The sequence below is a fragment of the Rhinatrema bivittatum genome, chromosome 3, assembly GCF_901001135.1.
Source record: "Rhinatrema bivittatum chromosome 3, aRhiBiv1.1, whole genome shotgun sequence".
Taxonomy (NCBI): Eukaryota; Metazoa; Chordata; class Amphibia; order Gymnophiona; family Rhinatrematidae; genus Rhinatrema; species Rhinatrema bivittatum.
In genome coordinates, this window is record NC_042617.1 from 124203469 (window position 1) to 124220089 (window position 16621).

General features: G+C 43.5%; 1 protein-coding gene across 1 annotated transcript in view; it reads left to right on the forward strand.

Annotated features, from left to right (window-relative positions):
* Window positions 1-16621, forward strand: part of USP34 (ubiquitin specific peptidase 34) — a 1009100-nt gene that overhangs the window by 166679 nt on the left and 825800 nt on the right. Inside the window, exon 6 of the mRNA XM_029593702.1 lies at window positions 14859-14926. Coding sequence (XP_029449562.1) covers window positions 14859-14926 — 68 coding nt within the window. The remainder of the gene's footprint in view (window positions 1-14858; window positions 14927-16621) is intronic.

Sequence of the window (16621 nt, forward strand, 5' to 3'; positions counted from 1 at the left end):
TTGTTCTACAGACCTTCTCATCAATCAGTTCACTAATGAATTATCACATCTCGATCTCTCCAACGCATCTACAGCCACCACCTCATGGTGCAACATCACCAAAAAGATCGCAGACATTACCTGCCCTTCCATCACAAAAGTAGTACAACCTTCGCCAGACAACAGGAAACCCTGGTTCACCCCAGAACTGAAGCTGCTTAAACAAGAGCTAAGAAATAAAGAACACACTTGGAGGAGAAACCCATCCCCCACAACATTAGCTATTTATAAAACCTCCCTCAATGCTTATAGGATCACCATACTGAGAACAAAGAGAGATTTTTTCTCAAAAAAAATACATCATTTCATATTTGATTCAAAAGCACTTTTCTCCTACGTTTCAGCTCTCACTAAACCATCACCTCCTACCATTCCTGATGATCAAGCACTCAACAAAGCATCAGAACTAGCAGAATACTTTAAGGATAAAATTGACAAACTGACTATCTCTTTCTCATCATCTTTTTCATATCCCCCTTTCCCTCACATTACCTCACCTCAACTAAATACAACGCTGGAAACTTTCGAGACCACTTCAGCACTTGAGATAGAAAACATACTTAAAAAAATGAAACCGTCATCTCATCCCTTAGACACAATTCCTACTAACCTTCTCATCGCAATAAGAAACTCCATATCAAAACCAATTGCAGACATCATTAACTGCTCTCTCTCCCAGGGTCTAGTTCCTGACCAACTTAAATTAGCCATTCTCAAACCTCTACTTAAAAAACCTAACCTTCCAACCACAGATCCAGCTAACTTCCGCCCAATAGCTAATCTGCCATTGATCGCCAAAATTATGGAAAAGATAGTCAATAAACAACTATCTGAATATTTGGAAGAAAACAACATTCTTGTATCTTCCCAGTATGGCTTTCGGAAATCGTTAAGCACTGAATCTCTCCTTATCTCTCTTACCGATTCTATTCTATCTAATATGGACAAAAAACAACCACATCTTTTGATACTACTAGATCTCTCTGCAGCCTTTGACACTGTCAACCATTCATCTCTATTAAAATGTCTGGCAGATATAGGCATTAAAGGAACAGTCTTCAGCTGGTTCAAATCCTTCCTAGCAAATAGACAATTCAAAGTAAAGATTAACAACAAAGAATCACAACCGATCCCTTCCAACCGGGGGGTCCCTCAGGGTTCCTCCCTTTCCCCTACCCTCTTCAACATTTACCTCTTACCTCTATGTCATCTACTTACTAAACTAAACCTAACTCACTATCTCTACGCGGATGACATCCAGATACTCATCCCAATCTCAGAATCCTTACAAAAAACCTTGGCTCACTGGAACAATTGTTTGCAACAGATCAATCATCTTCTCTCCAGCCTTTGCCTCATTCTTAACAACAACAAAACTGAGATCCTAATCATCAATCAAGACATCAACATCAAACTTCTAAACCCAGCTGACCTACTCAACTCATCCACTCCCATATTAAATCACTCACCACATGTTCGAGATCTAGGTATCATGCTAGACAATCAGCTCAATTTTAAAAAATTCATAAGCACAACCACCAAAGACTGTTTTTATAAGTTACAAGTCTTAAAAAAATTGAAGCCTCTTCTTTATTTCAACGATTTTCGGATGGTCCTACAAGCCATTATTCTATCAAAAGTCAACTATTGCAATTCGCTTCTCTTTGGCCTTCCATATTCATCCATCAAACCCCTCCAAATGCTACAGAACTCTGCAGCCAGAATCCTTACCAATACGAATAAAAGAGATCACATCACCCCCATTCTCAAGCTCCTCCACTGGCTGCCTATAAAGCAAAGGATCCTATATAAAGTACTCACCGTAATTCATAAATCCATTCACAATATCTCTCCTCTTCAATTATGTAACCAACTACGCCCTCACTCCTCCTCTAGACCCATCAGAGGAGCATATAAAGGCACACTCTATGTACCTTCAACAAAATCCTCGCATCATAAACGTGCCATATCTACAGCAGGCCCCATTCAATGGAATGCGCTCCCACCAGACATTCGGCTTGAGTTCTGCCACTCTTCATTCAAAAAAAAACTTAAAACCTGGCTCTTTAGCCAAGCTTTTCCAGGACCATGATCATCATTTTTTCCCCTCCAACCAGCAAGAACATATCTTCTTCACAAACCCCCATTTTCCATACCACTACCTACTTCGGTATCTAATCTCTTGCTGCAGGACACTTGAGACTTTCTCACATACGTTATAATTTTTATGCTCAATAAGACCTGTCAACTTAATTGTTTAAGTCTTTTTTTTTTTTTTTTTCTCCTTTATCTTTTGGTCATCAATGTTACAACGTTATTGTTAAATTTTGAACTTATGTACACTGTTCCAAGTTTCATAACCTTGTTCTATGTAATGCCTTTTGGCAATTTTCATGTTCTGTTTCAATGTAAACCGATGTGATCTTTATTTCATATAGGAACACCGGTATATAAAAATCTAAAAATAAATAAATAAAATAAATACCTAGCCTGCAAAAATCGGTTTGAGAGTTAAATTTATTTAAAAAATTTATAACTCACTTATCTACTGATCTCGGTGGCTGTCAGAAAAAAAATAAAAATATGAACACATCACTCTAATTCAGTTTACTTCATTTACAATCACTAATTGGCGGAGAACTTCCTCTGAACTAGAATCCTCAAGATTTCACCTAAAGACCAAATGCTTGGCAAATAGCGTAAAGTTCAATCTCTTCTTAATTTTCCCATAGATAAGCAGGCTGAATTAACCATGCTCTCTGGGAAGTCCTATGGGTGGCCTGACGCAGTACTTTATACAGAGCTGTGCTCTGTGCGCCTGCATGGATGTTCCCGTGCAAATCTCCTTATCTTGTCAGTTTTCGTTTCTCCCGCGCAGCTCACAGTCACGTTCAACTTTATCTTGTGCCTTATTTTTCTATCTTTACTCAAATTCTTTTGAGTTCCACAAAAAAGCACTTTTAAATGTTACAATGGTACCGAAGGCACTAGGACTCAAATTCTGCCAATGTGGCAATATTATGTCGTCACAGATGGACATAATTATTGCTACAGATGTCTCAGTCCAGACCGTGATCAGGCTTCCTGCTGCAACTGCAGCAGAATGTCTCCACGGGCCTAGAGACAAAGGGCCAAAAAATGGAGAGGCTGAGGAGCAATTTGTCCGGGTCTTATGCTTCGACTCACCAGTCGACCCAGTCCTTACCAGCCCAGAAGACAAAGAAAATGGTTCCAGGTAAGAGATCCACTTCTCTGGAATCGCAAACAAAATGGGTAGATGATCCTCCCAGAGACAGAGAGGGTTCGGGAGAAAACACCCCAGAACACCCTACTCAGTCAAGGAAAGAAAATGGTACCAGTACCACCGGAGTCTAAAAAATCTAAACACTGTGCTGACCGAAGTAAGATGCATGAGTCACTGAGTCATCCGACGCACAAAGCGTCGACTCGTGCGCACGGGGTGTCAACTCTCGCGACACAAGATGCGTAGACTAGGCCGATTCATGAAACCTTGAGTCGTACGATGCACAAACACTCGACTCAGTTGATGCAAGATATATTAAAACAGACTGAATCAGAGGACAGTCATCATAAAACAGCCGCAGAGAAGCGGGAAAGAACATCCTTGTTGCCATTGAAGCGTGACAAACCCAGTCACATAAATCAGACCAAACAATCGCAATGGTAAGAAGACCCACAAATAGTATTTACTGCGGAAGAACTGGAAGCTGGTTCTGATGTGGAAGTAGTCTGACAAATCTTCCCCACCCTCATAAAGCAGTATATACTCAGGTCTTTTGAAAGTGTCTAAACGAAAAATCAACGACCTCAGTTAAAAGAACCCTCAATAAAATGACATAAATATTGCCAAGAACCTCATGTTCGAATCTTCTCATAAAAGGAACCGGACTCTGCTAAACTCCTGACAACTCTTCCAAGAAAGACTGTCTGTCTAGCCTGCCACAGAAAGCACAATGCCATACTTCCCGGACCAAGGGGAAGAAGTCAGCCGTGCAAGCAATGTTGCAGATATCTGACATTCTAAAAAAAAAAAAAAAAAATTAAAAAAAAAAAAAAAAAAATTTTTGCCACAATACTGGATCCCCCTTCAAGACCAAGGTTCATCAACTGAGTCAGAATACAAGGTCCCTACCGTGTCGTTCCCCCCCGAAGATGAAAGTGCAGAAGAAACCATAGGACATGAACCTAGTCCAATGGAGTCGAAGAGAGAAGTCTTGCCACAAACCCTTTGTGCCTTGCCACAAACCCTCCTGGATCATCTACAGGGATCCCTTCAGATCCACTGGAGGGGCTTCCTGAACCATCTTCACCACCGGTGGACTTAACATATTCAAAGTTCATAGAGAAAGTAGGCTCCTTCCTAAAGATAGAAGCAAAAGAGAAACTGGATCCGAGGGTGGAGGTACATGGAAATTAAAGATTTTCAATATTCCATCAGAACCTATGGCGTTACCTCCCCATGTGGTGCTGGAGGATATCCTAGACAAATCCTGGACAACACCGTTTTCCACCTCTGTTTCCAGGAAAACAGATCTGAAATTTAGAGTACGCAAGTTCGTGCACTATGGAGCAGTGGAACTATCACATGCTTCTGTCATCGAATCAGCAATGAAAAAAGCAAAGAAAACAAGGCTGTACTTTAACATTCTACCAGGTAGGGACAGTAAGTACCTGGACGATTTTGGCAAGAAAATGTTTCAAGATGTTGAATTCTAGAATCCAACAGCACCAGTTTTATATAACTCAGTATTTGAGTGTCTACAAGGACTAAAACAAGACTGTCCTCCTATGGCTGATAATCACATCGAGCATGGAGGAAGGCTTACATAATCTACTTAGAATGGTCTGTGAAGCCTTTGAGACTTTCGCAAGAATGTCAGCAGTTGCCATAGCGGCCCATAGAATCACCTGGCTCAGAGCGAGTGCAATAATAAGGGATGATGTCCATGAAAAGCTTGCTGATCTACCTTGCTAGGGAGGCAATCTTTTCGGGGACATGTTGTGTGAAACACAGTTGAAAGAACAAAGTATAGCAGTATCATCACTCACATTCCCAACAGAACAATACCCCTCTAAACGGTGGTACCCTACAAACTACCATTCTACCAACGTCGACAATACAGACAGTTTACTCCCTATCGTGCACCATCTTATCAGTCCCAGAGGCCGCAGCCTCAGCAATCGCAAACAAGAAATTGCCAGAGAGCACCACGCCAGCAAAAACAGGCACGGGGCCTGAGCCAGAAGCCTCAACAAAATTTTTGAATGAAGCAAGGCCACAGCCAACACTGAAAATGGGAGGAAGAATATCCTCATCCTTCCAAGAATGGTCATCCATAACATCAGACCGTTGGGTTCTGAGTATCGTAAGGAGCGGTTATCAACTGAATTTCTGTACAACTCCCTGCCTACCCCATCTGGTTCATCCACAAGGAGATAGCAAAAACATACATCTGCTTTACAAGGAAGTGCAGATGCTGCTGGATCAGAATGCAATACAAATTCTGACTCCCAGGTAACACAATCAGGATTTTACTCCCAATACTTCCTCATTCCCAAGAAAGGTGGGGGCCTTAGACCTATTTTAGATCTTTGGGCCTTGAACAAGTTTATTCAGAAAGAGAAATTCAAGATGACATCTCTCAAAGATTCCTGCAACCCAGTGATTGGATGTGCTGTTTGGGTCTCAAGAATGCCTATGCCCACATTCCACTGCATCCGGCCTCGTGGCAGTACCTCTGCTTTCAAATGAACAAGACTCATCTATTCAAGGTACTTCCATTTGGCCTATCCTCGGCTCCCAGATGGTTCACAAAATGCCTAGCAGTGGCTGAGGCCCATCTCAGAAGGAAAGGCATCAAGATTTTTCCCTACTTGGACGACTGGCTCCTAGTCTTCTCAAAACCAAAAAGACTGCTTTCACACCTACAGCAGACCATAATCTGTTTAGACAAGTTGGGATTCATAATCAACTGCGATAAGTCGAACCAAGTTCCCACCCACACTTTCCAATTCATCGGAGCATTCATAAACACCAAACTCTCCAGAGCCTTCCTTCCGAGGGAATAAATACAGACTTTCTAGGAACTGGCCTCTGCATTAAAGGCTCACTCGAATGCATCAGCTTGCCAAATTCTCACAATGCTGGGTCATAAGGCAGCAGCTCTATTTGTGGTACCACACACCCGTCTTCATATGTGTTGACTACAGTTGGGGCTAAAAGCCCAGTGGTCACAACACAACCATCCAATGCCTCGTCAAATTCTTAGGACTCGCTCTGTGGCCTTGGATATAGACTGATGGCTCTCCCCCCAAATCTTGCTAATAGGAGCACTTTTCCCATCACCGGATTATCAACTCACTATGACAACAGATGCATCTACTCAGCTGGGGTGCACATGTATTACACAACAAAACTCAAGGAATTTGGTTGCCGAAGGAAAACCACTTAGATAAACCTGCTAGAACTGAGGGTTATAAGGACTGCAGTCCACATGTTCATAGATATTCTCTCTGGAAAGAGTGGTGGTTTACACGGATAACCAAGTGGCCATGTTTTACATAAAGGAGGAGGATCCGGTTCACGGACTCTTTGCAAGGAGGCAGCGCTAACACTGGAATGAGTACTGAGCCAATTCCATCCAGATGGAAGCAACATACTTTTCGGGAATAAAGAATACAGAAGCCGACAGGCTCAGCAGAATATTCTACCCCTATGAGTGGGCATTAAATCAAGAAGTAGGAATAGTCTGTTCAGAGAATGAGGAACACCCTGCATAGATCTCTTCACAAGGGAGACCAACACAAAACTACCATGGTTTTGTACCATCTACCCCTGCACAGTAGCCCAGGATGCATTTTTGATTCCCTGGATGCAGAACTTATTATACTCCTACCCACCGATACCCATGTTGGGAAGAGTAATCCAAAAGTGCATAACAGATGAATCAGATCTTATTCTCATTGCACCAGGGTGGCCCAGACAGCCATGGTATGCCTACCTAGTATAACAATCCAAAGCTCAATATACCTAGGGAACAGACAGGATCTAATATCACAAAATGAGGTCACTTCACCTCCTGCACTCCTCTCTACATTTGACAGCTTGGAGATTGAAAGGAAGGCCTGAAGACGTCTCTCTCTCCCGATGGACATCAAGCATATTTCTTCTAGGAAACCATCTACAAGAAAGAATTATGCTGGAAAATGGAGCAGATACTCCAATTGGAACAGTAATACTGAAATAGATCTACTTCATTGCTCTTCTCAACAAACTATCCAATATCTCCATCTCTTGTATTCTTCTGGACTAGCAGTATCATTCATTAGAGTGCACCTGAGTGCTATTGTGGCATATCACCTGTCCTTGCATGGAAAATCCATTTCCATACATCCATTGGTATCTCAATTCATGAGGGGGAGCTATAAGACTTCGTCCTCCAATCATAAAACCGGCTGGGACATTAACATAGTTTTGAAGAAACTCATGCATCCACCATTTGAATCACTACATTTCATCTTAATGAAATTTCAGTCGTGGAAAGTATTATTTCTAGTGACTATCACATCAGCAAGAAGTCAGTGAATTGCAAGCCTTAGTTCATTGCTCTCTCTGTACCTGCAGTTCTACCATAAGATTACTCTACAAATCAACCCTGCCTTTCTCCCTAGTCTCAGCTTTACCAACTTTTTTCCCCGAAGCAACGTGCTATGTGTGGAAAGGGAGAAAAACCCTTCATACATTGGACTGTAAAAGTGCTTTGGCTTATTATATTCAAAGAACTGTCCTCAAACTGTAATTCACAATTATTTCTCTCCTTCAACCTGAATGCGCCAGGTTTGCCAGTCTCAAAACGTACCTTGTCAACTTGGTTATTCCAGTGAATTAACTTCTGTTTCTCATAACATAAGGATAAACTCACGGATGGAGTAAAGGCACATCAAATCCTTTCTACAGTAAACTCCATAGCTCACCTAAGAAATGGACCAGTTTTAGATATTTGCAGGGCAGCTACATGGTCCTTTCTGCACACCTTTACATCACACTATTATCTTGCACAACAGACAGTCGGACGCAGCAGTGGGTGAAGCAATACTACGTTTCACAACCCAAACATAAGCTGTCCACATCAACCGTTAATTCTTTCCACATATTTTTCAAATTCAGCAAACTCTTTGGAATCAGAAATAACAATGAGCTCTAGAATTTCGTAGTTGGGGACTCCCAGAGAGCATGGCTAATTCAGTCTGCTTATCTATAAGGAAAAAAGCAAGTTTGCTTACCGTAAATGGTATTTTCTGTAGATAGCAGGATGAATTAGCTATGTGTTCCCACCCTCCTCCCTGGACAGCTTTCAGCTTCACTCTGACTCTGTCTATACCTTTCTCCGTTCACTGAACTTTTACGCTTTGCGTTAACTGACTAGATGAGATTCGCGCACAGAGCACAGCTCTGTATACTTGAAGAAAGTTTTGCGTCGGGATGCCCGGAGGACGTCCCAGAGAACATGGCTAATCCATCCTGCTATCTACGGAAAACACAGTTTATGATAAGCAAACTTGCTTTATGATTGTGAGATTCATTTAAATAGACTGAATGACGAGACAGCATAACTAGTAAATTCTGTGTGTCTGATCTTAAACGAGAAAGTGTATATCTCATGAACATCTCATTCAGGCACACATTGAGAATCATTATTTAAAGCTTTATATATTAAAGCTAAAATATTAAATTTTATTTATGTGGCCACAGCAACCAGTGCAACCCTATCAAAATGGGTGATATCTCTGGCCAAAGTATCGGTTAGTATCTGAACGGCTGTATTTTGGACCACCTGCAAGGCTCCCCTTGTTGACCCTGGGCATCCAAGATAGAGCTAATTATATTAATCCAAGCCGGGCAGAATAAATACTGAAGCACTGTGCGAAAATCAACTGTGTTGAAAAATGGTTTCAACCTGCGCAAAACCCGCAATTTGAAAAACACCTTCACCAGAGATTTTATTTGAGGCTAAAAAAACAGAGAAGAATTAATAATTCTTCCCAGGTTCTTTGCCTGTAGCAAGATGGGAATGTTTATATTATTAATTGTCAAAAACAATGGCAACTTGATAGGGGTTGTCTTTAGCCAAGTATACTATCTAGATGGTTAACTGTAATGTTGTTTATGCCATTATATTGCAGAGCATTGAATTGCTTGCAAAACACCTGTTCTGTTTTCTTGCAGTGCGTTATTTCTCTGTTTTCATGTGTGGCAGAGCGTACCAACAACTCCCTTGTTCTACCTTAAGGAGCCTAGTTCATGGTTTTAACCTAGTCCTCCTCAGGGCAGAACACTGCAAGGGATTCTGGGTTCCCTTCACCCTATCGGAGCAACCCAGGCCTAGAAAGGCTTGGAGAGGACCCAGGGAGCTGGTAGGACTCAAGATACACCCAGATGGTTGACGTTTAACTGTTAGTTGTGTCTGATGCAAGGTGAACTACTATCTTGGTTCTTGTATCTTTGAAGCACTGTAAATAAATATCTACACCTTAACTAAATTGGTCAAGTAATATTATATTCCTGAACTATTCCTGTGGCCGCAGCAGGCCCAAATACGCTACATATGGTATTAGAAGTAGGATTATTATTTTGCTTAAGCAGGAAGCACAAGTACAAAAAAATCCCACAGCTTCCAAGAAAAAAAAAAAAAAGCTGCTTGCAGTGTTTTTTTTCCTGGGGCCTTCTGACTTCAGTTGCTACTGTAGCAGGTCAAGAGGATTATCCTTGCCTGGGCAATCAGGAGTCAAGTAGTTGGGGCTGGACAGGCCAGGAGGTGTGTGGTATTTTCTCTTAGCTGGCCCCAAAGGGAGATAAAATAGAGCAGGCAATCATGTCCTGGTCACAGGACAGCAACAGCTGCAGAACACTTTACAAACACACAGGTCAATACAGTAAAGTGCGTCCGTGGTTACCCTGCTCCTAACCCGCTTTCTACCCACTTTTCGGCCGCGTTAGTCCAACCCGCGATACACTATCCCCTTTAACCTACTCTTACCGCGTCCTTAAATCACCAGGTAATCCCTTCCGCCTGCGGCATGTATATTACATGTAAACGATCGAATTAGCTATTCCCTCCCATACAGTAACGCACGCCCCGACTATCGCTTTTTTACCCTGCCGTTTTGCCGCGCGTTTAACCTGCTAACTTACCGCCTACCCTTACCCCTGCGTTAGAGGCAGGGGTAAGGGTAGGCGGCAAACTTTCTCCCAGCCCCCGCTCACCTGCCCTGGCCGCGTCCATTGGTGCTGGTCTCCGGGGCAGCCCCAGTCCTCTCCCCTCCTCCCGAAGCAACGAAAGTGGAAAAAAGCGAAAAAGCGGAAAAAAAAAAGCTTCGGGAGGAGGGGAGAGAGGACTGGCAATCCTGAGCGTAGGACTGCCCGTCCTCTCTCCCCTCTCTCTCTTGCTACTTTTTTTTTTTTCGCTTTTTCGCTTTTTTTCCGCTTTTGTTGCTTGCTTCGGGAGGAGGGGAGAGACGACTGGCAATCCCGAGCGTCGGAGAACCGTCCACTTCCTGGTACCTGTCATTTCAAATGTCATTTCAAATCACATGCCGTGCCGCCAAACATCGTGACGTCACGCCTTGAGCGGCCCAATTGCACGCACAGGGGCCGCTTTCGCCCGTGCAGGCATCCATCTTCGCCTCCGGGAGGCAGGGGAGGCGATGTCCGTCTTCGGAGGAGGGCTGCGAAAAAGTCGTTGCTTTACACTGCCAGATCTGTCTCCCCTCCTCCCGAAGCAAGGCTGCTTTTCGCGCCTTGCTCCGGGAGGAGGGGAGAGAGGACTGGCAATCTTGAGTGGCTGCGAAAAAAAAACGTTAGTCGTTGCTTTACACATGGGAATGTGAGGAGGGAGGAGGCCTTAGCTGCTGGGGGGAGCAGGGAATTGAAGTGGTGAAAACGAGAGTCCCCCAAAAGAAAACAGGCAAAGTGCTGGAAGAAAGTGGAGGGAGGGGAAGAAAAAATACGGGAAAGCTTCAAAGCATGTCAGGTCAATCCAGTAAAGTAAAGCAGCCTTGCTTTGGGAGGAGGGGAGAGAGGACTGGCAATCCCGACCGTCCACTTCGTTGCTACTTTTTTTTTTTTTTTTTTTCGCTTTTCGCTTTTTAGATTTTTTTCCACTTTCGTTGCTTCGGGAGGAAGGGGGAGAGGACTGGGGCTGTCCCGGAGACCAGCACCCATGGACACGGCCAGGGCTGGTGAGCGGGGGCTGGGGGAAAGTTTGCCGCCTACCCTTATCCCTGCCTCTAACGCAGGGGTTAAGGGTAGGTGGTAAGTTAGCAGGTTAAACGCGCGGCAAAACGGCAGGGTAAAAAAGCGATAGTCAGGGCGCGCGTTACTGGATGGTAGGGAATAGCTAATTCGATCATTTACATGTAATATACATGCCGCGTGCGGAAGGGGTTACCCAGGGATTTAAGGACGCGGTAAGAGTAGGTTAAAGGTGATTGTGGATCACAGGAAGGGCTAACGCGGCCGGAAAGTGAGTAGAAAGCGGATTAGGAGCGGGGTAAACGCGGCCACACTTTACTGGATTGACCTGTGTTTCGGTCTGACAAATAGATAATTGGTCTTGTAGCCACTGCTGTTTAATGTAACAAGGCGCAGTCTTAACTGAGCTAGCTGAGGCCCTGCAAGTGGCTATGTCCAGAATATATCTGGCATCTTCACCTTCGCATATCTTGTTTTAAGATGAAGGGAGGCAAGGGACCCAGAGGTCTTTCTAAAGAACTTTGAATGGACTGCCTGCCTGTCGGCCTGGCTGGAGACCATGTGGACAACATTCCAGGCTGCCTCTCTAGATGGGACGGCTACCTATGAGGACATCAAGGCAATTATACTATATAGAGTTGGGTGCTCCCCAGAATACAATTGGTAGCAGTTCCGATGGATGGCCCTACAGCCCAGGGAGAGCCCCAGAAAACCTCTCTCATCATTTGAAAGATGTCAGGTGGAAGTGACTCCAGCTAGAGGCAAGGTCAGGACTAGCAGTGGCTTACCCAATACTCCTGGAGCCAGTTCCTAGACGGTCTGGACCGGCTCATGTGGAATTGGGTCTGTCGACACATCAGGTTTACCCTGGAGAGAATCCTGGAAGTGGCAGACGCCTTCCACTAGGCACAGTCAATGCCTGCTGGCATAAGAGGCTTAGAGAGAGAATCCATAATTCCTTGGCGTGGTACAGAGGATAGAGGATTTCAGCAATGAACCTCCAAGACAGAGGGCTTGGCCTCCATATCCAGTTTCCAGACAACCATCTTGTCCACTTGTTTTCACTGTGGACAGAAAGGAAATTTAGTGAGCAACTGTTGGTATGGCCGTAGTGAACCTATGGATGTTTACCTGGTGACCCAGCCAACGCTAGCAGAGGAACTACACAAAAATAATGCTCTGAAGCAGTGACTATCTGCAACCCGTAAAAAAAGGTGAGTCCTGAGACATGGGAACAACCCAGAAACGGGGCCTTGCAGACCCTTTCTTTTTGTGCCCTTTGTGTGGAGAACAAGCATGAAGAAGACCACTGTATAGGCTACCGGAAACAGAAGAGTCTTTAAGTGAACCTGGTAAGACAGAAACATGACCGGTCCTACAGGAGTGTTTTTTTTTCTGTAAAACAGAAGGCATGCAAAGGAAGAATGTCCTTGGCTTGATGACCTGGAGTGCGAGCACAAGTTAGCACAACAGAAGGAGCAAAGCTGCAATTTTGTGGGTGTACCGCATGCAAGACTTAAGGACTTTATAATACAAGTGAAACTGGAGGGAGCCTCTACCCAGGCCTTGGTAGATTCCAGGGGATCTGTACTTGGACCAGTGCTTTTCAATATATTTATAAATGATCTGGAAAGGAATACGATGAGTGATGTTAACAAATCTGCGGATGACACAAAATTATTCAGAGTAGTTAAATCACAAGCGGATTGTGATATATTACAGGAGGAACTTGCAAGACTGGAAGATTGGGCATCCAAATGGCAAATGAAATTTAATGTGGACAAGTGTAAGGTGTTGCATATAGGGAAAAATAACCCTTGCTGTAGTTACACAATGTTAGGTTCCATGTTAGGAGTTACCACCCAGGGAAAAGATCTAGGCATCATAGTGGATAATACTTTGAAATCGTCAGCTCAGTGTGCTACAGTAGTCAAAAAAGCAAACAATTTTAGGAATTATTAGGAAGGGAATGGTTAATAAAACAGAAAATGTCATAATGCCTCTATTGCTCCATGGTGAGACTGCACTTTGAATACTGTGTACAGTTCTGGTTGCCACATCTCAAAAAAGATATAGTTGGATTGGAGAGGGTACAGAGAAGGGCAACCAGAATGATAAAGGGGATGGAACAGCACCCTTATGAGGAAAGGCTGAAGAGGTTAGGGTTGTTCAGCTTGGAGAAGAGACGGCTGAGGGGGGATATGATGGAGGTCTTTAAGATCATGAGAGGTCTTGAATGAGTGGATGTGAATCGGTTATTTACACTTTCGGGTAATTGAAAGAGTAGGGAACATTCCATGAAGTTAGCAAGTAGCACATTTTAAGACTAATCGGTGAAAATTCTTTTTCACTCAACGCACAATTAAGTTCTGGAATTTGTTGCCAGAGGATGTGGTTAGTGCAGTTAGTGTAGCTGGGTTTAAAAAAAGTTTGGAGAAGTCCATTAGCTGCTATTAATCAAGTTTACTTAGGGAATAGCCACTGCTATTAATTGCATCAGTAGCATGGGATCTTCTTGGTGTTTAGGTACTTGCCAGGTTCTTGTGGCCTGGTTTGGCCTCTGTTGGAAACAGAATGCTGGGCTTGATAGACCCTTGGTCTGACCCAGCATGGCAATTTCTTATGTTCTTATGATGCCAGGCAATGTAGCACATGTGGGGGTTTGATTTATTTGTTTAAACCTTATTGTTTGTCCAAGCGACACATTAAAGCTTGCTCCACCATTGCTTTTTGTGAACAGTTGATATATTTTTTTTTTACCCTCCACCTCCCTCGCCTTTTTGAACATGTGGTGATGCCATGGGTCAGGGTCTCCTGTGTGGAGGAAAACATGGTGGTAGACATATGCCAGAACAAGAAAGAGAGACCTGAAGTTGTGACAGATGAGAATCAAGGCTGGTAGATGGTTGTGGGAAAGACAGGCTGGGCAGAGAGAAGGGGAACTCCCTACAGATTGTTCCCTACTCACCAGAGAAATTGTGCAGATTAATTCTGTTACCATCTTTTCCTCCTCCCTTGACAGGAAATCACTGCAGCATAGAGTTGCGCCCCTCCTTTCTGTTGGAGTGTTGCAGAACATGTTTGTCATTCTTTATTAATTTGTTTCAAGAAATATGAATTTAAATAATAAAACCCAATTATTTTGGGATTCTATTGGGGAAGGTGATTACCATTAATCATGCTAATGAGACAGAGCACATTTATGTGAAGTTATAATTTGATACCATCAAGTTCTTCTTTTTCTATACCTCTTGTTCTCCACAGTTTAGATTTTAGTATTACTAAACAGCTTTCAGTTTCATCTATTTTACTTCCGTCAGATGTGTTTACGAATAAGGTTTTATTTCCACTTGGACTTAATCAGTCTAAGATCTGTTGACTTTTAACATTTTATTTGTCTGAAAAGATGGCTCCTTGGTTTTGATACGATATTTAAGCCTGTTTTGCTGGGAACTGGCAGATTTGTTTTGACATAACATAATTTCTCTGCATTTGTGATAAATACTTTGAGAAGTAAATTAATATTTGCATTTATTTATTTTTGCAGATCAGGATATGGCTACACATCCCTGCTGTAATGCAGCATATTATACCCTTCAGGACCTATGTTATAAGGTAAAGACTTGAGTAGCAGGCAGCTTTATTCACACTGTTTAGCCCATGTAAAATGCTGACCATTTGCAAGTAATGCATAGAACTATACATGGCAAAGGCAGTTTTAGCTTACTTAGACACTGGATTTCCAGTTAATCAATGCATATGCAAATTTAACTCATTCTTTAACAGATTCATCCAATCCAGAGTGTTTTATTTTATACTTTTTATATATGGGAAAAAGACCAGTTTGTAGAACTGAATGACAGGATTTGGTTCCTCTTGCTTTATACTCTTTATAATTGAAAAAACTTTTGTTAGGTGCTGTGAAGAGGCATGTGAGTCTGATCTAACCTGACACGAGTTCACTGCAGAGGAACGCCAGCTGCCTATTTGTTGTATCACCTTTTTACCCAATCCGGCCTGGGTGGTAGCCCCAATTTGGAAAGAGAGAGTCCCAAAATTACCTGCATCCATGCCTACCCTGGCCAGCACCAGCTTTAAGACTGCCGAAACTTGATACCTTTAGAGAGGGACTCTATCCTCATGCACTAGTAAATGGGCACCCCTGGTTGACCACACAGCGAGGAATACCTCTAAATTTGTGACTGGGCACGTCACCTGGTTAATGAGCCGTCTGAGTGCCAATGTTGCCCCCGACCCATTTGATCATTTTTTGACCTTGGGATGAGTATGTTCAACATACAACCTGACTGCTTCACATTCTTTATAAGAATGCCCGTACCCCTCTCGCCCCGCTTAGAGTTGCCACCAACTCACTTATGCGCAATGCGCCAAAGAAGGCAAGTGAAAAGGCAAGGTGAAATAGGCGGGTTATGTTGTGCAAAATATACCACAATTGTACCAGTAAATCGTGTGTTGTGGGATGCCTCCCGTCCCTTTTGTCCCGATTTTTCTGGCCCAATTCTTAATCTTTTTTTTACAGAAATCCCTTTGTAGGATCTCCCTAGCCCTGGGCCTCAAAAAGAAGGCAAGCCCTGCTAACCGTTTCACAACCGTGCCCCTGGACAACCCTTCGTCCTTTGCCCTGAATACGTATGCTATGATCAGTTCGTCTGATACGGGTCCAGCCTTCTATCTGTGTTTATTTAAGGAGGAGCATATTTTCGCATATCCCCTGGAGTAAGCATCCCAAGTAGCAGGAGCCACCAATCGTTGCAGCAGGTCTAGGGTGGTTGTATTCCAATCCGCCATACATGTTCTGGTACTGGTGTTCTGGCCTTGTTGGTCCCTGGTACCTGGTTTTGAAATAAGGGCCATTTAGTACGAGGTAGAGAATCCGCCATGCTGTTGCGCACCGCAGGCACGTGACACACTCTAATTGTGGTGTTGATGCACAGGCTACTGAGCACCACCTGCCTCGAGCTCAGCCACCCTAGAGCATTTAGCCGACCACTTGTTCACACAAAGCACGGCTTGAGTATCACACCAGAAAACAATATGCTTATCGCGCAACCTATCCGTCCATACTATCAATGCTACCGGTGTGGGGAATAGCTTGAGGAATGTGATGTTTGCTGTTAAACCCCACCTTGACCCAGGAGGTGGGCCATGGCGATACACACCATGCACCCTGACAATATAATCCAAATCTCCAGTCTCTCAAAGCATGTTTCTATGTCCACTTCATGGCTGGATATTGGGGGCTCCTGCCATATGGGCATGCCATTGTAACCACTCAAAAAGGAAGACCAT